Source organism: Rhinoderma darwinii, chromosome 8 (assembly GCF_050947455.1).
Source record: "Rhinoderma darwinii isolate aRhiDar2 chromosome 8, aRhiDar2.hap1, whole genome shotgun sequence".
Lineage (NCBI taxonomy): Eukaryota > Metazoa > Chordata > Amphibia > Anura > Rhinodermatidae > Rhinoderma > Rhinoderma darwinii.
In genome coordinates, this window is record NC_134694.1 from 4,494,648 (window position 1) to 4,522,267 (window position 27,620).

Consider the following 27,620-nt stretch of genomic DNA (forward strand, 5'->3'; position numbering starts at 1 on the left):
TATTTATACCTCTAGCGATAGGTTAAAATATAAGAATAGTAATTTAATCTAAATATATAATACAAATAAGTCAAATCTAAGAATCTTCTTATAGAATAAAGATCTAAATAGTGTAATAATGATCTAATATAAATGAAACAATTGTATCAAATTATAGAATACGAAAATAAAAAATTCTATAATAAAAAAAATGATAATAAAAAAATTATATAATAAAAAAAAAATTAGATAAAAATTATATAATACAAAAATAAAGAAAATGATATAATACAAAAAATAAAAATTATATAATAAAAAATATATAATACAAAAAAAATAAATTGTATAATACAAATATAAAAAATAAAGAATTTATATTTTATAGGTAACAAAATGGTCATGAAAAGAAAATGTAATACGTTGTCATAAAATTATTTATTTGAATATTTAAAAAAATATATTTTAGACAGATGTTTTTGTTTTTTTTGTTTTTTCTTTTTTTTATTCTCTCTGGGTGGTATGAAAAATGAATTTAGCGGTTTTTTTTTTCTAGGGTAAGGGGGTGAGCCTTGAAATAAAACCTCTATTTCTTATCGCCTAGTTACCGGCACGGAGAGGGATGGCGGCAGCCGCGGCCTGTCAGCGACTAGTTTATCATCGGTGGGTTTTTGTCTCGGCCTCCAGTATATTTCTGCCGCAGCTGCGTCTCCCTCCGCATTGATATATTCGATTCACAGCAGAAATGGGGTTTATAAATCATGATAATGCCGGGGCTGGATACGCGGCGCTTAGAGTCGGGAGGAATCTATTGTAAGTAACAGTCCCAGCAGAGACCAAAACTCCAGGCTCATGGCGGCTGCGGCGGCGACAGGTTACGGATAATGTTGTGTTGTGTTTTTTTTATGTCTCCACACACGTGCCGCCAAGAGCAGGACCCTGGGGACTACTTCATAGTCCTCCTCTGTAATATGTCATCACTTCCCCTGCAAGGCCACGAGATCGCCTGCCAGGAGGAAGCGGAGAGGAGACTGCAGCAGGACTACAGATTGTCAGCCATTCTGTGTAATACGGCGCACCTAAATCCGGATAATACGTCGTATTTTATTACGGGTCTGAACGTCTGCCCTGCCGGCCCTCGCCATGCTTAAAGTCGGATCTACATATAAAAAATACTTTCGCAGCCATTTTTGGCTTTCGTAAAACAGCGCCACACCTGTCCACAGGTTGTGTGTGGTATTGCAGCTCCGACTTCAATGGAGTGGAGCTGCAATACCAGATACAACCCATAGACCGGTGCGGCACGGTTTCTGGGAAAAAACCAACTGATCCTGTACAACTCCGATTTCAATCAGGACAGTACATTCAGGATGGAAAATGTTAATGGAGCCCACCAGACCCGTCCGCTGCCCCCCGCTGTGCTGCAGATCTTAGGAAAGAGGCAGGAGAAAAACTTTAAAGGATTTGTCCAGGAATAGAAAAACTTGGTGGCTTTCTTCCAGAAACAGCGCCACATCCGTGTGTATGATATTGCAGCTCGGCCCCATTGACGTGAATAAGCTGCAATACCCCACACAACCTGTGGACAGGTGTGGCGCTGTTCTAGGAAAAAGTCTTTCTCGTCTACACTCTGTAGATGCCAGCGCTGATTCTTTTCCTCCCAGATTCCTCTGCCCAAAGCGTTTTTACGGGTGATAATCTATTAAGCGCAGGAGGCGCGTATGAATATCCGGGGCAGCTGGCCCACATTAGTTCTTATGTACTTTGCCCTCCGGTTTTGCCAGCGCAGCCCCGTGGTAAAGTCTACATGAGCTCTTGAACCGCATTGACCCGCCAGGTCCTCCGGAGATGACTCATTGTAGATCTTACAGGAGAACACGTGACTCAGCGAGGCCGCCCGGCGTTCGCTAATAACCGCGGTGTCAGCTACTGAGGGGAATTCGCCTTGTTTCTGCGCTGAAAGGTAAAGCGCTGCAGAATTTACATATTCACCTGCAGAAACCCCCGAGGGACCGACACGGCAGAGAACAACCATCGTAATAGAGACGATGCCAGTCATCAGACGGCTGGCAGCAGTGCCCTTGTGGGTAGACATGGAATGTTTGTATTCTAGGAATAGAATGCAAACAACGGGACCTCTAATGGTTGTTATTATTAAGACTCCAGGGCCTGGTTATAATGTCAGGCAGCCGGCGGCCCAGAATTCCCTCTAATTGCACAAAGTCATCCCAATCTGTCATTTTTATCTGAAACGTGCCGATAGTCGGGAATGACGTGCTGCAGGGTGCAGCAAGGGGGAGAGATGGAGCATCTATTTAACATATTTCATTTGTGGTCACAGACTTGGTGTGTTCTAAGCCGCGCGTGTATGTACTGTACAAAAAAATTCAGATCGATGCCAGATTATCAGGAGTTCTGGATTATCAAATGGTCATATGAAACCTGCTTGTCAGGGCAGTGAACCTTCCGGACTAGGAGCCCCAAATTCGATTAGGAACCAGAGACTTTTAAAGACACAACCAGAGGTGTAGCTATAGGCGGTGCAGAGGGAGCGAGCGGCCTGGGCCCTGGTACCTGAGGGTGCACAATAGCTCCAAGTAATTACACCCCTGGCCGTAGCACCTTCATTAGACTGATGGGTGGGGGTACTAGGGGTTGGACCCCCAAAATCAATGGAAAATCCCTTTTAACAGATTACTTGTGAACAGCAGAGATCCGTATCCCTACTGTTACATTGTAACAAAACCTCAGCTGTGAGAAATTCTAGACCTGGACAGGTTTTCAGTCTCTGGATTGAAGCAAGAATGTTCTCGTTCACTGACAGCAAGCCTCCCAGCCTGATAGGAATCCTCTTCCTCGGTCTCCCCTGTTTGATTTACAGGATGCGGCGGCGAACAGGATCAGAGACGAAGGAACAAAGGAAATGATAGAGAATATTCATGTACGTTTATCTGCTGACACGGAGGAGACGCAACGTCTGAAGTTAAACGAGGAACGCAATTACACCGCGAAATATCAAAGACAAATACGGGGGAAACGCTGCGCCTTGTACAGTATAAATATCTAACGCAAACCTGCTATATAATGAATGCGAGCGACACAGGAAATTATAACTTGCTGCTTAAAGGGAAACTGTCAGCAGGAAGAGCACATTTGCACCAATCAGAGGGCCACAAGAAGTTAGGCTCCTCCTCCCTGACTACTTAGGAGCAGGATTTGTTTCTGCACGTGAGGAGTCGCTATTATGTGACCCCTTTTTCAATGCTCAATGGCTGAGAGGGCCAAGGGGTGTATGGGGGGGGGGGGCAGCTGGCTGACTCCATCCCTGTATCTATTTGCATGGAAATGCCCTCTAATTCCTACTCTATGGCGCTCTTCTTAAATCCATTGCAAACTATGGGTGGGCAAAAGGGGTAAATGCCCTCGGGTCCCTGCAGAGCAGCCATCAGGGCAGTACAGGCGGTACTGCGATCATAAGCTCAGGCAAATAAGTGGCACAAACACACTAGGCTGCCACCTACCCATAACCCACCAGTCGCAGTATGGGCTGAAAGACGGCCAAATCCCAACGTGGGGCCCTTCATTTCACATCTGCGGCCTTAGATATTTTCGATGGTGGCCCTCGGTCTCCATCTTCTTGGGTCCTACATTGTCGTTCATCCTTCACCGCACTCATCACACACCAAGCTTTTCCAAGTGCTGCCTCCCTCCCATAACACTAGGTAGTTTTGCCGTTCAGTGGTGTCGGAAAGCTGGATCACTTTAAGGGAAATGCCGCTTTAACATCTAAGAAAAGCAGCAAATCCTGCACAAGCTTCCCCCACGTTCCTGACTCCGAGTGGCATAGAAAAGCTCAGCAGGAAGACGGCACGCGCTCCTCCATCACAGGGGCCACTGGAGACCGGAGCGGCTTAGAATCACATTTTCGAACCCAGTAAAGTTTACAGCTGGAAAAACGGCGCTGCCTAATGTGCGCGGCCCATGGCGGCATCAAACAGCCTTCACTGTCATCGGGATTCAGAGACCGTCCTTCTGTGTCACTTTTGGTTTTTTTAATGCTGCGCTGTGAGAACCCAGAATATTTTTGAAAAACTTTTTGAATTTTTTTTTATTGGAAGAAAAAAACAGCACAATCCGCGGCGGCCGCTGCTTCCCTCATTTGTAGTTGTGGCGCATTTGCAGGGCTTACCGAGACACATGCTCCCAATTAGCTGCTCCTCTTAATTTAAATGCCTCATAAATTATCTCCTGTGCACGAGGATTATCACTTCATAATGCCAGATAGCTGTGTGCTCGGAAATGACAGCGCCGAGGCGGCTGCGGAATGAAGGGAAATATCACGGCGGCCACAGACGTAACCATCCGACCGGGAACCTTATGTCCGTGGTTGTAAAATTATCAGAGTTTTTGGGGAGAATTGAAATCCCGCAGGACTATTTACGAGCTGAAATATAATATTTTTTAAAAGAAAGAAGAAAAGTTCCCAAAGTTGCGATCCTTGTGGGCACGATGTCACTCACGTTGGATTTTGGCCGGCCTTCCTGCCTAGTTATTTGGTGATACATTTTCCTACTACCCTGCTGTTCCACAATAAGGCAAATTGCCCTTTGGGAGTCTGGGAAAGCTGAGTGATTACAGCGGCCATATTGGTTGTCACCCAGCTTTCTAGGGAATAAGTACAGGGAGTGTTATCTAGGGGTAAACTCGGGGGGGGGGCAAACGCAGGATTTTGAAAGTGAGTTTCCAAACTACTCGTATCATCCAAAACCGCATATAGTGCCACACTCGGTGCCCCCTGCAGATAGTGCCACACTCGGTACCCCCCTCAGATAGTGCCACACTCTGTGCCCCCGTCAGATAGTGCCACTCTCTGTACCCCCGTCAGATAGTGCCACTCTCTGTGCCCCCTGCAGATAGTGCCGCACTCGGTACCCCCTTATATAATGCCACTCTCTGTGCCCCCTGCGATAGTGCCACACTCGGTACCCCCTGCAGATAGTGCCACTCTGTGCCCCCTGCAGATAGTGCCACTCTGTGCCCCCTGCAGATAGTGCCACTCTGTGCCCCCTGCAGATAGTGCCACTCTGTGCCCCCTGCAGATAGTGCCACTCTGTGCCCCCTGCAGATAGTGCCACTCTGTGCCCCCTGCAGATAGTGCCACTCTGTGCCCCCTGCAGATAGTGCCACTCTGTGCCCCCTGCAGATAGTGCCACTCTGTGCCCCCTGCAGATAGTGCCACTCTGTGCCCCCTGCAGATAGTGCCACACTCTGTGCCCCCTGCATTTCTGCACGCTTCAACAAGCACTCGCCTGTCCCCGTTCCCGCACTGTCCTCCAGCGATGAAGACCTAATATCTAATGACCGGGCCTGCTCCAGCAGAACCACGCAGGAGGCGCCATGACGTTATGGTGCCGCCTGCACCACAATAAAAGTGTCAAATGGCGGGGAAGGGAACGGAGTTCCTTTGCCAGCGCTGTCATTTGTGTCCGCGTCCTAAGAATGCAGATACAATGGAGTACAATAGTATGTAAGGGCCTCCCGACACTGGTCACAGGGGGGTTTCCGGGCAGCTGGAAGACCCTCCCTGCAAGCGGCACTGAAACTGACCATTCGGGCCGTGCCCAGGGGCCTGTGGACAGAGCGGCGCCATAGTATGCAATGTGACTGTGGTGGGTGGCAAGGGGCTGGGGAGGGGGACATACTTCTCCCAGTCAGCTTTCCTAGAGTCCTGAGTGGCACACTGTCAATTCTCTTGTGCTTGCCCTTTTGTTGCATAACTAGGCAGTTGTCCTTTGGGAGTCTGGGAAAGCTGGGTCATAATTGTCACCCAGCTTTTAAAGGTACAATTAAGAAATGTCCCCCAAATATGGGAGCCAGTACTCATGACCCAAATGGGAGATGTAATATTGACTATTCTAGTTGTCACCCAGCTTTCCCAGAAACAGATGTAACTAGATTTGGACCTGTGTTTTTTGTTTTTTTTGTAGGGTAATTTGTCCGGTGCCGCATCCGTCCCGGGATCGGCCATTACCATCATTGTACGCGCTGAACTAATGATGGCGTCAGATGTCGGCGGCCTCTCCGGGGACGGCGGCAGCACAGATGTGACAACGTGTAAGTGGCCTAAACATTATGAATGGTTTCCAAACTGCACACCCAGCCCAGTTAATGTCACCCCTGCCTAGACGTGTCAAAGGGCAGGACAAAACAAGCTTGTAAAACCGCAGGACCCGCCCCGCGACTGACAGTGACAGAACGGCGGCGGCTGCATCCACTCATTAGGAGGGTGAATGGGGAGGGGGCGTAGCCGGGCACGTAAGGTTAATGACGCACACATTATTGTCACCGCTCAGGACCAAAGCTGCATCCAATGTTTTATCCAGGAACAGAGTCTTGTAATAACAGTATATGTGAATAGTGACCGGTCGGATTTACATCGGCCACAGAATCGCGGTTCATACCGATGACTCATTATGATATCCAAACAGCGGCTTCCATGTTGGAGCGTTGGTTGACCGACAGGCAAAGCGAGTATGAAAAGGATTGTCAATGATTAGAAAACCATGGCTGCGATTTGACCTAAAACCGCGCCACTCCTGCCCGCAGGTTGTGTGTGGTATTGCAGCTTAGCTCCATTATCTTCAGCTACAGTACGAGACACGTGGCGCTGTTTTTAGAAGGACGCAGCACTTATAATTGAATCATTGACAACCTCCTTAATGGTAGAAGCTGCCCATGAGGTGCTGTTTATGGGCAGCCGGTATTCTGTCTATGTAATGCTGACGCAGGTTGTCAAACAGCGCCTGCGTTCTGATGGAGGCTGAAGAGCAGCGGTGGTGACCTGATTTTCTGGCAGGGTTATTATCGGAAGCGCTGCGGCTTGTAAGCGTAGGGACACCGACTATCGTATTATATTATGGTTGATACTCACGCGATTCGCTTTTATACATTTTACTGTAAATTGGGTTTTGCGTTCGTTTTATGTTCCGACTGCATAAACTGAGAACAGCGGCGCCACAATATAAAGGAATTTGAACGCAGTCGTGAAACGTTATTTAAACCGGGTGTTGTATTTATCGACCTACTGCGCCATTTTGCTGCATCTATCGACCAGCGGCTAACAGTTAATATATTGCATTATATGTAACTTCTCCAGACGCCAGTTATGTGCACCAGACTTCTCTCGTATTGAGGTGTCGTGCGCCACATTGTTTCACATAGCGCCATTTTTGACGGCCGTACAGCAGGCGCCATTGATTAATCCCCCATTTTTTTTTTATATGGTTTCTTGTCCCCGCTGTGACTATATAGAGTCCTCGGTGCGTAACAGTCATCTATATATCGGTTATTTTTTCACCGATCGCCGCCGCGTTATCAGTTTTCACGTAGTTTTTTAAACTTTCTAGCCCGCCACCTTGTAAAGGGATTGCTCCAGCGCTCGTCTTAAGCTGCATTTTAATAAGTCAATATGGCAGCTCCAAATTATTTAAAGCTTCTTAGGAAAGGATTAGAGTTGATTTCTGTGGGGACCGGCAGAGGTGCGGTGGCGCTCCCCAGAGCTTCGCGTTTTATCGAATCTGCATCCGTCTCAGTGCAAAACCAAAACTATAATTGAGAGCAGATTATGAGGATGTGCTTGTTGAGCGACCGGCTGCAGCAGATCTGGGGCTGTGGTTTAGGGCGGGCCGGACAGGTGTCCTACAAAGGACAACAAATGGCTAATTGTCACCTGTGTGGGCCGGCCGGCCGGCCGGGAGAAGCTGCTGTCAGACTGATCCGGAGTCATTGTACTCTGCCCGGGATCTCCTCATAGAAAACCCTAAAATCAAGAAATCCCTTACAGCGGATATAATGCTGAGTGATATCTGCTTCTAGGAAAAGTGGGTGTCAGCCATTACAGCTCTCACTGGTGGGGTCACCCGGTCACGGGCGTACATAGAAATCAGAGGGCGAGAACCCCAAAAAATAAATGGAATCGCAAACTCTCACAGTTCACATGCTCTTCCAGCTACAACTCATATGATGTTACCCCCAATAATGGACTTACTGTGCTGCCCCAAGTGCCCCCTAATATCTCTGCTGTCCCTCCCCACCCTGTGCTGCACATGCCATGCCCCCTATATTGTTACTGTCACTGGTATTGTCTACTGTACCCACTTGTACTGTAAACGCTGTGCCTCTAAATTTTTCCTGCTACTGCCCCTGGTATTGTGCCAGCTGTACCCTTTTGTGCTGTGCTCCCTTTTGCTGTGCCCTCATGTACTGTGCCTCCCTATATTCCTTCTACTGTGCCCTCTTGTACTGTTTATTCCACTGCCCTCTTGTGCTGTGCCCCAATGTGTTGCGCCGGCCACCCCAGCTAAATATTTTCCTCCATCACCGTTCCAACGCCTTCCTGCTCCTCCAGGGTCTGGTGCCACCCATGAGGAAGTGACTATGACTGACTGCTGTATACAATTGAACGGGTCAGAGACCGCATCGGCAGGGTGGCCTATTGGCACATGGCAGTCATGTGGTCTGCGTATGGGCATGCTCCGGGTGACCGCCCAGGAGCTCCATCCGTGGTCTGTGGTGCTACTTGGCAGCGTCGGGTGCACCGATTCATAATGTCCCAGAGGTTCTCCATTGGATTCAAGTCTGGGGAACGTGAGGGTCAGTCAATGGCGTCACCTATGAACTATCTACAGACTCGGCCACGTGAGGCCGGGCATCGTCCTACACCAGCATAAGGTCTGACCGAGGGTCTGAGGATTTCATTCCAGTACCGAACATTAGTCACGTGGAGGTTTGTGCGACCCTCCAAGGATCTGCCTTCCCAGACCATCACTGACCCACCGCCGTTCCGGGCATGCTGGATGATGCTGCGGGCCGCCTAACCTGCATCACCAGACTCTTTCATGACGGTCACACGTGCTCAGTGTGAACCTGCTCTCATCGGTGAAGAGGACGGGGCGCCAATGCCAGACCTGCCAATTCTAGAGTTCTCTGGCCAGCGAGCTGCGCGGTGCTGGGCGGTGACCACAGGTTCCACTACAGGACGTCCGGCCCTCATGGAGTCTGTTTCAGACAGTTTAGTCAAAAACCTGCACCAGTAGCCGCTGGAGGTGATGTTGTAGGGCACAAAGGAGCAGATACTGCTCCTGTTGATGGGTTAATTGCCTTCTATGGCCCTGTCTGGCTCTTCTCGTGCAGCGGCCCGTGTCCTGGTATCTGTTCCATGCTCTTGAGACAGCAAGCACGTAGGATCTGCCAGGACGACCTGTGCCACCTGAGAACTAGACCAGAATCTGTCAGGAAGGATAAGAAGAGAATTGTCTGTGGCCACGACCCGCAAAGCCATTCCCTTCTTGGGGGGGGGGGGTTGTCTTGCTGATGACTCGGGTGCACCTGTGGTCACCTTCATTTGCACCAAAGCAGGTTAAATGGATCCACAATCGCTTATGCTTCCTAACAGGATATATTGATAGCCCTAAAGTTTCATTGACTCGGGTTTATTCACTTTTTTTTGTTTAGCGGTGTAGAACTTATCAGGGAAAGTCGGATGACCACTAATATGGCCACTCTTATGGTCCCTATAGAAAGTCACTTTTCAAGCTCGTGACCGACAAAACTGCCTTATTTTTACGACCCTACATCCTCCTGACCGTACCACTGCCCAGCTGGGTAGATACGTTGAGGGCTCTGGGAAAGCTGGCTGTTAACCCCCGAGGGTGCAGTGACGGCGGCCATATTGATTGTCCTCCATCTTTCTCCGAGACTGATAGAACTAAGAAATGGCTGAATAGAATAAGAAGTAAATGTTCTCCTCTCTCTGTGTTCATCGTAATCTTCTCTTTATAACCACAGCTAATGAATCGCGATAAAGATTTAATTAGATTTCGCCTTTAGCGGGGACCGGTTATTAATGAAAAGCTTTGTCCGCCGCCTGTAGTGAGAGCTGGAAATAATAAGTACGTTTCTACTTTTGACCAGAACGTTCTCTCACCTGCGGGTCGCTTACCTGTGGAGGGTGTTTTATGGCTGTCGCCCATATAATCTATACCAGGAGGATCCATTCTATACATAAGGGCACATGGTTAGATCTGTTGCTGTAAATAAAGTTAATTGAAACAAGCACCGCCCCTGCTTACAGTATGGAACGCCCACTGAGCAAATAGGATAGAGATGGGCAGTTACCAAAGCAGGGATCCGATAGGCTAATAATTACTCATTTTTACACACGACCCAATGTTCGGCCATTTTTAAGGCCGGTTTCCCACAGGTCAGATACGTGTAAAAACTGCACAGCATATCCGACCTGGAACCCGCAATACATTATGTAAAAGAAAAACTTTTTTTCTGATGGATTTTCCACAGCGATATAAAGCGCTCCTACTTGCCTAGGCCGTGGTTATGGCGACGCGTCCCTCCTGTGCAGTCCGGTCCAGCCTCCCTGGATGATGCTGCAGCCGGTGATTGGCTGAAGCAGCGGTCACATGGGATGCAACGCCGGCCCTCTGACGTCATCCAGGCCGGCCTTCCGAGATGTTTCATCCCATGTGACCACCGCTGCAGCCTATGATTGGCTGCAGCAGTCACATAGGTTGCAACGTCATCCCGGGTGGCCGAACTGGACGAAGAAACGCAGACCTCTTGGTAAGTATGTTTTTGTGGGTTTTTTTTGTTTTGTTTTTCCGTAGTTGCAATTTTTACAGCATAATTGCTGCGAATACACCGCAAAAGTCGCAACACTTGGCTTTCTGTTGCGGCATTGAATTCAATGAGGAAAACTCGCAACGGAAAATCAACTAAAACGCAGCATAAATTGACATGCTGTGGAATTCCGCACCGCAGGTCAATTTATTAACGTCTACGCTGCGTGGGCCGGAGATTTTCTAACTCTCATTCGCTTTGCTGCTACTGTAAACGCTGCAGAATTTCCGCACACAATTCAGTTTACGCTACGTGGGAACCCGGCCTAAACCTAATTCACATAGTGGGGACGAGCCACCGTGTTAAAAATAAATCTAAGGAGCCCCTTTTAAATCAGGCCCTAGAACGGTGTCACACTGATTCTTGGAAGGGTGGGGGGGGCGCTAACTTAAAGGGGAATTCCATTTCTAGATATCTTCGTCAGAGACCTGCCAGAAGATATTTTGTGCCCATTTTATTCCCAAAATTGAAGGGACCGCCTGATCCCCAAAGCATTAAATGAGGGCGTTAGATCTTTAGAAGCTGTCCTGCAGATGATCACATGGTTGCTCTCAGCCAATCAGCTGAGAGCCACATCATTTGCATATAGGTCTTTCGGGGTGGGGGAGGGTTTCCATTTAGTGGGTACAGTAACACCCGCTGTTTGAGGGGGGGCAGATTCAACGCGTCAATGGAAAAAAAATTGTGCCGTAGCAGAAAAAAACACGAGTCTAATCTATCTGTTGCCCACCTGGCAGTCAATTGGCAAATTCCCGCCTTGCTGCCATCCTCTCTGAGTTACTGCCCCTCCTGTGCCGTCCGTGTCTGTTCCTCATTGTTTTCTTAGAGTAATCAAACTTCAGGCTAAGTGGAAAATAAATCTCCGCATCTCATGAGCTGCACAGCGAGATCATGTAAATGCAAATGAATTCAAGCTGTCGCAGGAGAGGGGGCGCCGGGCCCGTCTCAGACCTTTTACCTCTCTCTGGAAATCACATCATCAAAGTCCATTGTCATATAGGAAAAAAACAGGCCCCGAGGATCATGTCGGTACGTAGTCAGAAACATTTAGATAACGTATGAAAAATGGGGAAAAAGGGGGAAAAAGGGAATTTGCCCCAATTTTTTTGAAAAATGTTTCTGGCAGCGCTGGAGTCCTGGGTTTGAATGCAACACGAGTTTGTATGTACGGTCAGGTGTAACTTGAAGCTTCAAGGCCCCAAAGCAAAATCATGACCCCCCCCACTAATAAGTGGCATTTTTAATGCCGGTGTTATCTTATGTAGCAGAGGGAAAATTAAGCCCCTTCCAGTACCAAGAACTGGGTGCGGCCACTACCTTTGCACCCTCTATATAGATCTGCCCCATCGATCTCATAGATTCCAAAAATATTTGGTTGGCCATAGGAATTCACAAAATGTATGACCGCATGACTGGGTAGATTTGCTTCTCAGGAGGGTGGGAAAGCTGGCTGGGAAACCTCTTTGAACTTTTTAATGGTGGCCATTTGAATTTTTAGGGGCAAGTGCTCTTTAGGACCGATTTAAACGGCAACACCCCCCCCCCCCCCCCAAAAAAAAAATTCTATAGATTTGAGGGTTATTTTTACTTAGTGTATTACATGATTAATGAATAATTTCAATATTTGCTCACCTCAGTGATGTGTTTTCGGTCGGAAGCCGCATTGATTAAATAAACCCCACTGTCCCAGCCCGATGATATTCCTCCCGCATCATTTGCATAAAAATGACTATTTGTAAGGAATCTCGGCTATATTTTCCGTACAGGCCCCATAAACAACAAATCTAAGTAGGCCGCCATTTATTCACATACCGGGGTCGTAAAAAGGGATGTAATTTCCAAAAGGCGTCTGGAGAGAATAGGGACGGGCTGGAAAAGGGAGCGGGAGCTGGTTTTAATTAGAGCTGAGAGGCAGAGGTACGAGGCGCACGGATGACATCTTAACGAGGTTTAATGAAGCCGTAGACGGATGGCGGCAGCTGTCAGGCTGCTCTGTATTCCTGCTGGAGGAGATCACCGCGAGCTGGGGTAACCACGGGACGCAGGAGCACTGGGTCGATCTCACCTGGGCCTGCACCTGCACTTAGTCATTCGGGGGCCGCTTTTTGCTCTAATTTTACGATGATCCCAGATTGAAATGTTTTTGGGCATTTATTGGCCATTCTGAAGGCCACCAAAAATATGCCAAGTGATGTAGAGAAGATATTGCTGCATAGTTTGGCCGATCGGCATCCTAGAAATGCTGGGTGACCACCCCTGTGGAAGCTGGAATGACCGCCATATTGATTTGTCATCTAGTTTTACCAAAAAAATGTCCCGAAAACTGATCTAAGAAACGGCTAGGCAAATTTTTTGAAAACTTGACCAAGGGCAACACAAGAACTTTTTGGATTTCTAGTAGGAAAGCGGATTCGGAAAGAAATTCAATATTTTTGGCCATTGATCTTGGGCCATTTCTGTTTTTTTAGATAGATTCTAGAGTCTCCCATGTGCCACCGTTTGCCATAACTTCTACAGGACATTGGTATACGGCAGGTCCAGTTATGTAGTGGTCGTGTCCCTTATAAATGGGACGAATCACATGGTGGAATTTTTTGTAATTATTTTTTTTTGTTACTCCTATTCCAATTTACATTTTCCATATTGTCCACACCATAATAATAGGAGAGTGGGCGTCTATCCCCACACAATTATGTGGTGCCTCGAATGCTATAAACCCCACTGGTCTCCTAGGAGGCATTTTTTGAAAAATCTCAATACATGGTATGAATTATAAATCGGAAGGAATCCTCAGACCATCAATGGGATGGAGTCGGGATGGCTGGCTGCAGATTTGTGAAGTCGCACTCCCTTACAACCCGTCTCACTCAATGGCGAAGAACATCAAAGGTGGACATGGAAGTCTTCGGAGGTTCACTCATTAATCGTGTCCAAACCATTATTAATTCATCCTTGGATCCTCAGCCCCACAAATCTCCATCAATTTGGCCACTGAAGCCTGCAAACCATCAACATGAAAGGGCCGTGACGTAGGCGGAGGGGCGTTGCTCCAGCCATCCCGTATGGTAGAGGGACAATGCCCAATCCCTGAAGACCTCGCCGTGGAGATGATCGGCAAACACAACAAGCAACTGAATCTCCTGTTAATCCTACAGAAATCTTCTCCTCACACAATGGCAGTTCATTTCAAGACTAAATAAAGATCTGAACCCGATCCTCCTCCTCCCTCGTTACCGTCTTTGTTTGATTTAGAGATTTTGGGTTTTTTTCCTAAGGCCATAAAAAAAATGTCATTGACCGGAGATATTTGGTGGCCATTCCTAGGGCGTTTTAAGTGTTTAGGACGCGGGTCCGTTGTGCCCACATCATTTGATGTCATTGTACGTCAGGATCTTCACATTATATACACAATGACTGCGAGATCCAGAAACAAGACGGGAAACTGTGAGAAAGTTCAGCACCAAACAAAAACTTATTCAGGGCCGGGTATTTAACCAGTACGTGTCTTGTGGGGTGACAGACCGGACTTACTGAGTCTTTCTACTATTGGACTTCAATTATTCCAGATCTGTGTATATTTTTTATATCTATTAATTTTTTAATTTTGTGGGGTTTTTTTCTGTATTTTTCTAGAGCGGTGTGATTTTATTTTGGTTACTTGGTCATATTTTTTAAGTCAGGCTTTTTTTTTTTTTTTTTTTTTATAACGTTTATTGCTTATTTATTTTTTAGGCCTTCTACATGTGTTTTTCTTATACATAATTCAATTTTGGTTTTAGTAAGTGTATGTATGTATATACACACACACACACACACACACACACACACACACACACACACACACACACACACACACACACACACACAATTGAGCAGTGTGGTTTTTTCTTGAAACTTTATTTTTTTAAATTCATAATTTTTTGGGTTTTGTTATTTCTTATTTTTGCACATTTTTTTGATCTTTAAAAACTTTATTTTCAAAATAGATCTAACAATCTATAGAGAGATGCGCATATACATATATATAATGTCTGTATGTGTATATTTTATTTTTTCTCTTTCCTCACCTATCTTCATTCTTCCATGTTTGGGTCATCAGCTTTGTATTTGCTTTTTCATTTGCATTCATAGAAACTTTATAAAAATGCCGCATTTGTTTAGCCAGATTTTTGGACCGTGATGCTTTGTGGCGAGTTATAAAATCCAGCTTGTCCTATGAACACGTTTCCCAGCCTTCTGACTATTCATCTAGGGGAGGCATTTTAATATGAAGATGCCTCGCCGAGCTGTGCATGCTGGGAGTTGTAGTTTCACGACTACATGAGAGCCACAGTTGGAGACCACGAGACATATAGATCGCACTGTGGATTAGGATATGCACAGATATTAACCTGTACTTTCCTCTTGTTTAGCAGATCATTCCACATGACTCGTTCTTATAGAATATATATGTTTTGTGTTTTTTCTTTTTTTTTTTTCTTTCTGATCATAATGAATAAGAAAGGAAACCTTGTCAGACCCCAGGGGAAATCTATCAGCAAAAGGCAAATTTAATTAAAGGATTTAGTCTCAGAGGGATCTGGGTAATTTCCATTACTGCCAAATAACTGTAAAATAAACTAAGGAGCGTGTTCTACTATTATACAAGAACATAAGCCGTATCTGCGGGTAACAAATCACCACCAACCACTGCAGCCCCGTCCTGAGGACTAATGCCCAACAACAAGCCGAAAATACCCAACCAGGTCCACAGGGCGCAGTATTATATTCTTGTATATAGGAGCAGTATTATAGTAGTTATATTCTTGTATATAGGGGCAGTATTATAGTAGTTATATACTTGTATATAGGGGGCAGCATTATAGTAGTTATATTCTTGTATATAGGAGGCAGTATTATAGTAGTTATATTCTTGTATATAGGGGCAGTATTATAGTAGTTATATTCTTGTATATAGGAGCAGTATTATAGTAGTTATATTCTTGTATATAGGAGCAGTATTATAGTAGTTATATTCTTGTATATAGGGGGCAGTATTATAGTAGTTATATTCTTGTATATAGGAGCAGTATTATAGTAGTTATATTCTTGTATATAGGGATCAGTATTATAGTAGTTATATTCTTGTATATAGGAGCAGTATTATAGTAGTTATATTCTTGTATATAGGGGCAGTGTTCTAGTAGTTATATTCTTGTATATAGGGGGCAGTATTATAGTAGTTATATTCTTGTATATAGGAGCAGTATTATAGTAGTTATATTCTTGTATATAGGGGCAGTATTATAGTAGTTATATTCTTGTATATAGGAGCAGTATTATAGTAGTTATATTCTTGTATATAGGGGCAGTATTATAGTAGTTATATTCTTGTATATAGGGGCAGTAATATAGTAGTTATATTCTTGTATATAGGGAGCAGTATTATAATAGTTATATTCTTGCATATAGGGGGCAGTATTATAGTAGTTATATTCTTGTATATAGAGGCAGTATTATAGTAGTTATATTCTTGTATATAGGGGCAGTATTATAGTAGTTATATTCTTGTATATAGGGGGCAGTATTATAGTAATTACATTCTTGTATATAGGGGGCAGTATTATAGTAATTATATTCTTGTATATAGGGGGCAGTATTATAGTAGTTATATTCTTGTATATAGGAGCAGTATTATAGTAGTTATATTCTTGTATATAGGAGCAGTATTATAGTAGTTATATTCTTGTATATAGGAGCAGTATTATAGTAGTTATATTCTTGTATATATGAGTAGTATTATAGTAGTTATATTCTTGTATATAGGAGCAGTATTATAGTAGTTATATTCTTGTATATAGGGGCAGTATTATAGTAGTTATATTCCTGTATATAGGGGGCAGTATTATAGTAGTTATATTCTTGTATATAGGGGGCAGTATTATAGTAGTTATATTCTTGTATATAGGGGGGCAGTATTATAGTAGTTATATTCTTGTATATAGGGGGCAGTATTATAGTAGTTATATTCTTGTATATAGGAGCAGTATTATAGTAGTTATATTCCTGTATATAGGGGGCAGTATTATAGTAGTCATATTCTTGTATATAGGGGCAGTATTATAGTAGTTATATTCTTGTATATAGGAGCAGTATTATAGTAGTTATATTCTTGTATATAGGGGGGCAGTATTATAGTAGTTATATTCTTGTATATAGGAGCAGTATTATAGTAGTTATATTCTTGTATATAGGGTCAGTATTATAGTAGTTATATTCTTGTATATAGGGGCAGTGTTATAGTAGTTATATTCTTGTATATAGAAGCAGTATTATAGTACTTATATTCTTGTATATAGGGGGCAGTATTATAGTAGTTATATTCTTGTATATAGGAGCAGTATTATAGTAGTTATATTCTTGTATATAGGAGCAGTATTGTAGTAGTTATATTCTTGTATATAGGGAGCAGTATTATAGTAGTTATATTCTTGTATATAGGATTGTAATATAGTAGTTATATTCTTGTATATAGGGAGCAGTATTATAATAGTTATATTCTTGCATATAGGGGGCAGTATTATAGTAGTTATATTCTTGTATATAGAGGCAGTATTATAGTAGTTATATTCTTGTATATAGGAGCAGTATTATAGTAGTTATATTCTTGTATATAGGGGCAGTATTATAGTAGTTATATTCTTGTATATAGGGGCAGTATTATAGTAGTTATATTCTTGTATATAGGAGCAGTATTATAGTAGTTATATTCTTGTATATAGGGGGCAGTATTATAGTAGTTATATTCTTGTATATAGGGGGCAGTATTATAGTAGTTATATTCTTGTATATAGGGGGCAGTATTATAGTAGTTATATTCTTGTATATAGGAGCAGTATTATAGTAGTTATATTCTTGTATATAGGAGCAGTATTATAGTAGTTATATTCCTGTATATAGGGGGCAGTATTATAGTAGTCATATTCTTGTATATAGGGGCAGTATTATAGTAGTTATATTCTTGTATATAGGGGCAGTATTATAGTAGTTATATTCTTGTATATAGGAGCAGTATTATAGTAGTTATATTCTTGTATATAGGAGCAGTATTATAGTAGTTATATTCTTGTATATAGGGAGCAGTATTATAGTAGTTATATTCTTGTATATAGGAGCAGTAATATAGTAGTTATATTCTTGTATATAGGGAGCAGTATTATAATAGTTATATTCTTGCATATAGGGGGCAGTATTATAGTAGTTATATTCTTGTATATAGAGGCAGTATTATAGTAGTTATATTCTTGTATATAGGAGCAGTATTATAGTAGTTATATTCTTGTATATAGGGGCAGTATTATAGTAGTTATATTCTTGTATATAGGGGCAGTATTATAGTAGTTATATTCTTGTATATAGGAGCAGTATTATAGTAGTTATATTCTTGTATATAGGGGGCAGTATTATAGTAGTTATATTCTTGTATATAGGGGGCAGTATTATAGTAGTTATATTCTTGTATATAGGGGGCAGTATTATAGTAGTTATATTCTTGTATATAGGAGCAGTATTATAGTAGTTATATTCTTGTATATAGGAGCAGTATTATAGTAGTTATATTCCTGTATATAGGGGGCAGTATTATAGTAGTCATATTCTTGTATATAGGGGCAGTATTATAGTAGTTATATTCTTGTATATAGGGGCAGTATTATAGTAGTTATATTCTTGTATATAGGAGCAGTATTATAGTAGTTATATTCTTGTATATAGGAGCAGTATTATAGTAGTTATATTCTTGTATATAGGGGGCAGTATTATAGTAGTTATATTCTTGTATATAGGAGCAGTATTATAGTAGTTATATTCTTGTATATAGGGTCAGTATTATAGTAGTTATATTCTTGTATATAGGGGCAGTGTTATAGTAGTTATATTCTTGTATATAGAAGCAGTATTATAGTACTTATATTCTTGTATATAGGGGGCAATATTATAGTAGTTATATTCTTGTATATAGGAGCAGTATTATAGTAGTTATATTCTTGTATATAGGAGCAGTATTATAGTAGTTATATTCTTGTATATAGGGAGCAGTATTATAGTAGTTATATTCTTGTATATAGGAGCAGTATTATAGTAGTTATGATCTTGTATATAGGAGCAGTATTATAGTAGTTATATTCTTGTATATAGGGGGCAGTATTATAGTAGTTATATTCTTGTATATAGGGGCAGTATTATAGTAGTTATATTCTTGTATATAGGGAGCAGTATTATAGTAGTTATATTCTTGTAAATAGGAGCAATATTATAGCAGTTATATTCTTGTATATAGGAGGCAGTATTAGGGCATGACCACACATGGCGGAATTCCTCCGCAACTGTCCGCATCAATGCCGCACAGAATCTGCGTTGCAGATTCTGCAGCGGATCTGCACAAAATGTGCATAAAATTGATGCGGACTGGCCGCTGCGGACTGCAGGAAAAGTGCTTCTCTTCTCCCTATTCAGTGCAGGATAGAGAGAAGGGACAGCACTTTCCCTAGTGAAAGTCAAAGAAATTCATACTTACCGCCCGTTGTCTTGGTGACGCGTCCTTCTTTCGGCATCCGGCCCGACCTCCCTGGATGACGCTCCAGTCCATGTGACCGCTGCAGCCTGTGCTTGGCCTGTGATTGGCTGCAGCCGTCACTTACACTGAAACGTCATCCTGGGAGGCCGGACTGGAGACAGACGCAGGGAGTTCTCGGTAAGTATGAACTTATATGTTTTTTTACAGATACATGTATATTGAGATCGGTAGTCACTGTCCCGGGTGCAGAAACAGTTACTGCCGATCGCGTAACTCTTTCAGCACCCTGGACAGTGACTATTTACAGACGTCTCCTAGCAACGCTCCCGTCATTACGGGAGCCCCATTGACTTCCTCAGTCTGGCTGTAGACCTAGAAATACATAGGTCCAGCCAGAATGAAGAAATGTCATGGTAGTAAAAACAATACGCTCCGCAGCACACATAAGATCTGCGGACTTCATTGCGGAATTTTGACTCTCCATTGAAGTCAATGGAGAAATTCCGCCATGAGTCCGCAACCAGTCCGCCACTGCTCCGCAACAGACAGAGCATGCTGCGGACAACAAATTCCGCTCCGCAGCCTATGCTCCGCAGCGGAATTGTACGCATCGTGTAAACGAACACTGCTAAATTAAAGTGAAAGTCAATGGAGAAACGGCTCCGCTGCGGATTAACGCTGCGGAGTGTCCGCAGCGGAATTTAAGTGAAATTCCGCTATGTGTGAACCCGCCCTTATAGTAGTTATATTCTTGTATATAGGGGCAGTATTATAGTAGTTATATTCTTGTATATAGGAGCGGTATTATAGTAGTTATATTCTTGTATATAGGGGCAGTATTATAGTAGTTATATTCTTGTATATAGGGGCGGTATTATAGTAGTTATATTCTTGTATATAGGAGCAGTATTATAGTAGTTATATTCTTGTATATAGGGGCAGTATTATAGTAGTTATATTCTTGTATATAGGAGGCAGTATTATAGTAGTTATAGTCTTGTATATAGGGGCAGTATTATAGTAGTTATATTGTTGTATATAGGGGGCAGTATTATAGTAGTTCTATTCTTGTATATAGGAGCAGTATTATAGTAGTTATATTCTTGTATATAGGGGACAGTATTATAGTAGTTATATTCTTGTATATAGGAGCAGTATTATAGTAGTTATATTCCTGTATATTGGGGGCAGTATTATAGTAGTTATATTCTTGTATATAGGGAGCAGTATTATAGTAGTTATATTCTTGTATATATGAGCAGTATTATAGTAGTTATATTCTTGTATATAGGAGCAGCATTATAGTAGTTATATTCTTGTATATAGGAGCAGTATTATAGTAGTTATATTCTTGTATATAGAAGCAGTATTATAGTACTTATATTCTTGTATATAGGGGCAGTATTATAGTAGTTATATTCTTGTACAGAGGAGCAGTATTATAGTAGTTACATTCTTGTATATAAAGGGCAGTATTCTAGTAGTTATATTCTTGTATATAGGGACAGTATTATAGTAGTTATATTCTTGTATATAGGGGCAGTATTATAGTAGTTTTATTCTTGTATATAGGAGCAGTATTATAGTAGTTATATTCTTGTATATAGGGGCAGTATTATAGTAGTTATATTCTTGTATATAGGAGCAGTATTATAGTAGTTATATTCTTGTATATAGGAGCAGTATTATAGTAGTTATATTCTTGTATATTGGGGGCAGTATTATAGTAGTTATATTCTTGTATATAGGGGGCAGTATTATAGTAGTTATATTCTTGTATATAGGGGCAGTATTATAGTAGTTATATTCTTGTATATAGGGGCAGTATTATAGTAGTTATATTCTTGTATATAGGGGGCAGTATTATAATAGTTATATTCTTGTATATAGGGGCAGTATTATAATAGTTATATTCTTGTATATAGGGAGCAGTATTATAGTAGTTATATTCTTGTATATAGGGGCAGTATTATAGTAGTTATATTCTTGTATATAGGGGCAGTATTATAGTAGTTATATTCTTGTATATAGGGGCAGTATTATAGTAGTTATATTCTTGTATATAGGAGCAGTATTATAGTAGTTATATTCTTGTATATAGGGGCAGTATTATAATAGTTATATTCTTGTATATAGGGAGCAGTATTATAGTAGTTATATTCTTGTATATAGGGGCAGTATTATAGTAGTTATATTCTTGTATATAGGAGCAGTATTATAGTAGTTATATTCTTGTATATAGGAGCAGTATTATAGTAGTTATATTCTTGTATATAGGGGGCAGTATTTATAGTAGTTATATTCTTGTATATAGGAGTAGTATTATAGTAGTTATATTCTTGTACATAGGAGCAGTATTATAGTAGTTATATTCTTGTATATAGGGGCAGTATTATAGTAGTTATATTCCTGTATACAGGGGCAGTATTATAGTAGTTATATTCTGGTATATAGGGGCAGTATTATAGTAGTTATATTCTTCTATATAGGAGCAGTGTTATAGTAGTTATATTCTTGTATATAGGGGGTAGTATTATAGTAGTTGTATTCTTGTATATATGGGGCAGTATTATAGTAGTTATATTCTTGTATATAGGGACAGTATTATAGTAGTTATATTCTTGTATATAGGGGGCAGTATTATAGTAGTTATATTCTTGTATATAGGGGGGCAGTATTATAGTAGTTATATTCTTGTATATAGGGGGGCAGTATTATAGTAGTTATATTCTTGTATATAGGAGCAGTATTATAGTAGTTATATTCTTGTATATAGGAGCAGTGTTATAGTAGTTATATTCTTGTATATAGGAGCAGTATTATAGTAGTTATATTCTTTCTACATAGGGGGCAGTATTATAGTAGTTATATTCTTGTATATAGGGGGCAGTATTATAGTAGTTATATTCTTGTATATAGGGGGCAGTATTATAGTAGTTATATTCTTGTATATAGAGGCAGTATTATAGTAGTTATATTCTTGTATATAGGAGCAGTATTATAGTAGTTATATTCTTGTATATAAGGAGCAGTATTATAGTAGTTATATTCTTATACATAGGGGGCAGTATTATAGTAGTTATAGTCTTGTATATAGGGGCAGTATTATAGTAGTTATATTCTTGTATATAGGAGGCAGTATTATAGTAGTTATATTCTTGTATATAGGGGCAGTATTATAGTAGTTATATTCTTGTATATAGGGGCAGTATTATAGTAGTTATATTCTTGTATATAGGAGGCAGTATTATAGTAGTTATATTGTATATAGGGGCAGTATTATAGTAGTTATATTCTTGTATATAGAGGCAGTATTATAATAGTTATATTCTTGTATATAGGGGCAGTATTATAGTAGTTATATTCTTGTATATAGGGGGCAGTATTATAGTTTAGTTGTGTCTGATGTAGTTCGCGTAGTTTGTCATTTAAGTTCATTCGTTTATCGATGTGAGAGACATTTGTGAGTCGGTTGTGTGATCAGATCAATTGTAAGTTCCCTTCCCCCGCTCCTCTCGGCCGGTCATACTTGATCCCCATCCATGATATCTGTTCTCCTTTTTAGGACTTGATGAGCGGGATATTCAGTTAGTTTTTGGCTTTGTGTGACACTTGCTGTGATCTTTATGTTGTCTTGTGACAGACGTGGTTTCTGTTTTTTGTATAAATGTTTTTATTCTCGTTTTTAGGCAGAACTTGGGAAGATAAAGAAGAGATGTTATTCTCTCCCGGGACCAGACTTCACGTACGGCCAGAGCAGTTTCCTGAGAGAGGGAGGAGTGGCGGAAGGTAGGACCCGGCGCTGTGTAGTAGATGGTATTGACCCCACAGGGACACATTAGTGGGCACGTTGCTGGCAGTGTAAACTCTGGTTACGCCACATCTCGGAACACCGTAGACCCATAGATTACACTCTGAATGTACAATATGGCCGGTGTGTGTTCCTGTGGGGTGAATGTACATGGTCAGTAATCCTGCGTCATTACCGCTTATGTTTCTTGACCCTGGAACTGACCGTGAAGACAGATGTGACCGGCTTGTTAGCAGGGGCAGAGCGATAGGGGGTGCAGTTACACCTGGACCCTGGTATCTGAGAAGGTCTGTCCGTCTGTTGGGCTCCCGTCCGTCCGTCTCTCGCTCCCGTCCGTCCGTCTCTCGCTCCCGTCCGTCCGTCCGTCTCTCGCTCCCGTCCGTCCGTCTCTCGCTCCCGTCCGTCCCTCGCTCGCTCCCGTCCGTCCGTCAGTCTCTCGCTCCCGTCCGTCCCTCGCTCGCTCCCGTCCGTCCCTCGCTCGCTCCCGTCCGTCCGTCTCTCGCTCCCGTCCGTTCGTCTCTCGCTCCCGTCCGTCCGTCTCTCGCTCCCGTCAGTCCCTCGCTCGCTCCCGTCCGTCCCTCGCTCGCTCCCGTCCGTCCGTCAGTCTCTCGCTCCCGTCCGTCCGTCTCTCGCTCCCGTCCGTCCGTCTCTCGCTCCCGTCCGTCCGTCAGTCTCTCGCTCCCGTCAGTCCGTCCGTCTCTCGCTCCCGTCCGTCCGTCTCTCGCTCCCGTCCGTCCGTCTCTCGCTCCCGTCCGTCCGTCTCTCGCTCCCGTCCGTCGTCTCTCGCTCCCGTCCGTCCCTCGCTCGCTCCCGTCCCTCGCTCGCTCCCGTCCGTCCGTCTCTCGCTCCCGTCCGTCCGTCTCTCGCTCCCGTCCGTCCGTCTCTCGCTCCCGTCCGTCCGTCTGTCTCTCGCTCCCGTCCGTCCGTGTCTCGGACTCATACATACATCTGTTTTCTCCTCCTTGAACAGCCGTCGGTCACTGGCAGACAGTCGGGGCGAGGGCTCATCAGAGGAAGCTGGAGAGTAACTTTGTCGCCTTGAACCGGGAAGCGGTGAAATCCGGCCTGGTCACAGCGACCGAACATCAAGCCTTCCGCAACACCCACAAGATCTGGCGCCCCATCAATGAAGGACGGGTAAAGCAGCGCTGTCAGCACCTGCCGCAAGACGCGACCTTTGGCATCTGCACAAGGTAAGGATCAGATCACGCTTTTTTCAGGTTACGTAATTGCCGATCCAAACACGTACCCGCAGTGATGTCACGTGCCGCCATATTGTATGGGAAGTGTCTCCGCCTACCATGGCATGATCTATAGGATGGCCCAGCCCCCGCTTCTGTTACATTGCTGGAAGATAGACCGAACTGCTGACCAATGATAATATATTCATGTGTTCATTTGTTACTGCGTCTTCCCAGAATTCCATGCGACACTGCTGACAGCTCTGTTCATCCTGATCTGCCTAGTTCAGGAGACTACACACTCAGGCAGGGCAGTAGGAATGATGGCGTCAAGGGGATGTCGATCTACACAACATGCAGGGTTTATAGAGAGCTGGGTGACAACTCTAATAACGGCTGCCGTCATCTAACACGTGTCACCTGACAAAATAATCCAGAAACAACTCGAAAGAACGTTAAAAGACGCCTCATAAGAGCAAATCGGAGGCGGAAATGCAAAAGTTTATTTTTTATTTTTTTTATTTTCATTTAAAGGGGAAGTGCTCTTTAATTTAAAGGATTTCTACGTACAGTCCATGCTACCAATTAAAGTTTATAAAGTTGGTTCAATGGAAGTTTCAGTGGAGTTGAGTCGCTCCGGTGTTCTCCGCAGGAAGTAGCGTTCTCTTCCCCATTACCGGGATAGAAAATACGTGCCTCTTATCTCCCGCCGATACGATTACATCTCGTGGGTATGTGGCCTTTTAAAGTCTTCAGAAGAAAACCACGGCCACCGGGATCCAACCCAGCAAAGTGCTTCACTCCCGCGGATCCCCCGAATCGCATCCTAACCCCCATAGATAAACCTGTACGGTCTGCGCCCCCCCTCTCCCCTCCCCCGAGCACCTGAGACCATTAAGGGCATTAGGACCACTTTAGCTCTTGTTCTGCACTTTAGATAAGAGCTCGTGAGGGTGGCCTGTAGTTCCCAAGACGGGAGGGGGGGGACTGAAGAGGACGCTTAGAAACGTAAATTGACCTAGTTAACAGTTTACCCCAGTTGGAACAACCTTGTGGCCAGGTGCGAGCTGCGAGAGCTCAGGACGCCACGTCTGAAAAAGTCCCAGTATAGAAACCGCAACACTGCGCCAAATATAACTGTACTGCTGTAGTGATAAGGCGGATTTACCCTTCAGGAACATGGGAAAGGTTGGTAATGACACCTATGGGAACAGTAATTGCGGCCAGGTCACCCAGCTTTCCCAAAAACAAGTTTTATTTTAGTTATTTTTTAGGCTGTCTGTATTACTACAACACCTGAACCACCCCCGTAGTGCTAATGAACCGAACCTGGATAACCATGTAATCCTATGGTGAGCTGGGTCAGTTCATTAGAACCGCAGGGGGGTGTCTGAATATTGTGCCTGTAATGTGTCTTCCCCTATGGTATTAATGAGCCGAACCTAGAGAACTATATAACGCTATGGTGTTCTGGGTCAGCTCATTAGCAATGAAGGGGGGGACGGACATGTGAAACCCGCCTTAATCCAAGGACTTCTATTTTATATATTTATATTACTATAGGGATTGTCCTGCCTGTCAAATCAGCCCAATTTTAGGGCATACATCTCAAGAGCCTGCAAAAGACAGGTCACAAGCATGTAGGAGCTGGAATGGCGGCCATATTGCTTGTCACCCAACTTTCCCAGACGCAGATATGACTAAGAAACAGCTGAACAGGACTGAGCGCAGGTTAATTATCGGGGCGCGTTCACACATGGACTTCTCCTCCTCTATATTAGGACTGTATTTGCAGCTCTAAAGTAACCAGAGGGTTAAATAGCCGTGTAGATTTCTCCGGATAGTGGATGGGGCTCCGCAGATGTAAATTGAATGGATTTTAAAATGGTATTTAATGACAATTTTCATAGCCGACATTAACATTAATTGCAGCCAAATGAATCCGTTCCATTACGTCGCTGTAAGATGCGAATGGCGCGGCCATAAAGCTTTATCATGATCAGCCGGGAGCCGCCGCCGTGTGACAGCCCCGCGCCGCAAATTGCCCGCAAAGAGGCCTTTTATGGATCAAAAGTATCCCCTGAGCCGACCCAAATCAGCATCAATTCTGCTTTATTCCTTCGTAAATGGAGGTTAAATCGTGGAAGTGATGGCGGCACGGGCCGCGATAAAAGGCGCCCGGCGGTCAGCCGGCCCCAGATAAATGTCAGCGGGTTTAGTAAAGATTGTGGCCATAAAATAATAAAAAGGGGACACTTGGAATAAAACATGTATAAGGCAATGGGGTCTAGTGAGGGGCCCCGCCCAGATTGGCCCCATCACCCTCACTATTGCTGGAGGGTCCTGCTCATTTGCATACATAGAAAGGGGGCCCCATAGCATAGATCAGGTTGGGCCCCCTCATTATGGTGCCAGGATTTGGTGTTTGCTCCTTTGTATGACCCGTGGGTCAATTCCCTTCTCCTGGTCTAATAATGCAGTTCCTCTTATACTGGGTCTAGCCAACCAATAGCAAAGAGGAAGGGGCTGGGTCCCCTCCCTCCAAGGGCCCCAAAGCTTCAGCATGGTCTGTCTCTATGGTATGCAGGACCTTAGTCGCGCTGATGGACCCTCCTACGCTGGGATACGGCCGGTGTTGTGGAATTAACCAGCGCCAGTAGGGGGAGCTACACATTTCTTACTTCCAAGTGGTTTCGCAAAAAGTGCCAGGGGCCTAACTACAAGGGGTGCAGTGGTAGCTGTGGCACCCAGGCCTTGGTGTCTGTGGGGGCCCAAAAGCCATTCTTCCAAAAACAGCGCCGCATTTGTCACAGGTTGCTTGTGGTACTGCAGCTCAGCCACATTCATCTCCATGGAGCTGAGCGGTAATACCAGACACAACTCAAGGACAAGTGTGACGCTGTTTCTAGAATTAACAGCCATGTTTTTCTAATCCTAGACAATTCCCTTAACTTAATGTAAAGAATAAGTACTGTAGAGTCCTCCCACCTCTAGGGGGCGGTATAGTGGGAGCCGCTATCACTACTTTAACATTTTTTTTAGATACTCATGAAGGGTAAAAGCTCCCACCCACAGGTGAGTAAGAACGCCAACTATATAGCCCCCTCTCCCCCAAGGGTTTGGCTCTTATCACCCTTCATGGACCTCCTTAAAGGGTTTTCTTCTGCTCCAACTATAAACATAATTTAATTTTTTAGGTCCAAAATTCTGTGTTTAATATATTTCTATGGGGTTCAAAATTCTGCCCAGTACTGGGAGGAGCTGACTACGAACCCACCTATTCATGAGATCAATAGGGGCTGAGTAATTCCATCTCCAGAGAGCTCCCCCTAGTGGTGGCTGCAGGTAGCCAGGATTCTATCATGTAACGGTCTACGCAGGGGATTTGGAGCTCTGTATAAGAATA

The 27,620-nt window shown here is 43.4% G+C and overlaps 1 protein-coding gene across 2 annotated transcripts in view; it reads left to right on the top strand.

Annotated features, from left to right (window-relative positions):
* The window catches only part of CFAP77 (cilia and flagella associated protein 77), a 96,131-nt gene that overhangs the window by 44,340 nt on the left and 24,171 nt on the right, over nt 1-27,620 (top strand). For both annotated transcript variants that reach the window (XM_075834117.1, XM_075834116.1), the window contains exons 2-3: nt 22,912-23,011; nt 24,004-24,226. In XM_075834117.1, the coding sequence (XP_075690232.1) occupies nt 22,912-23,011; nt 24,004-24,226 (323 nt within the window). The remainder of the gene's footprint in view (nt 1-22,911; nt 23,012-24,003; nt 24,227-27,620) is intronic.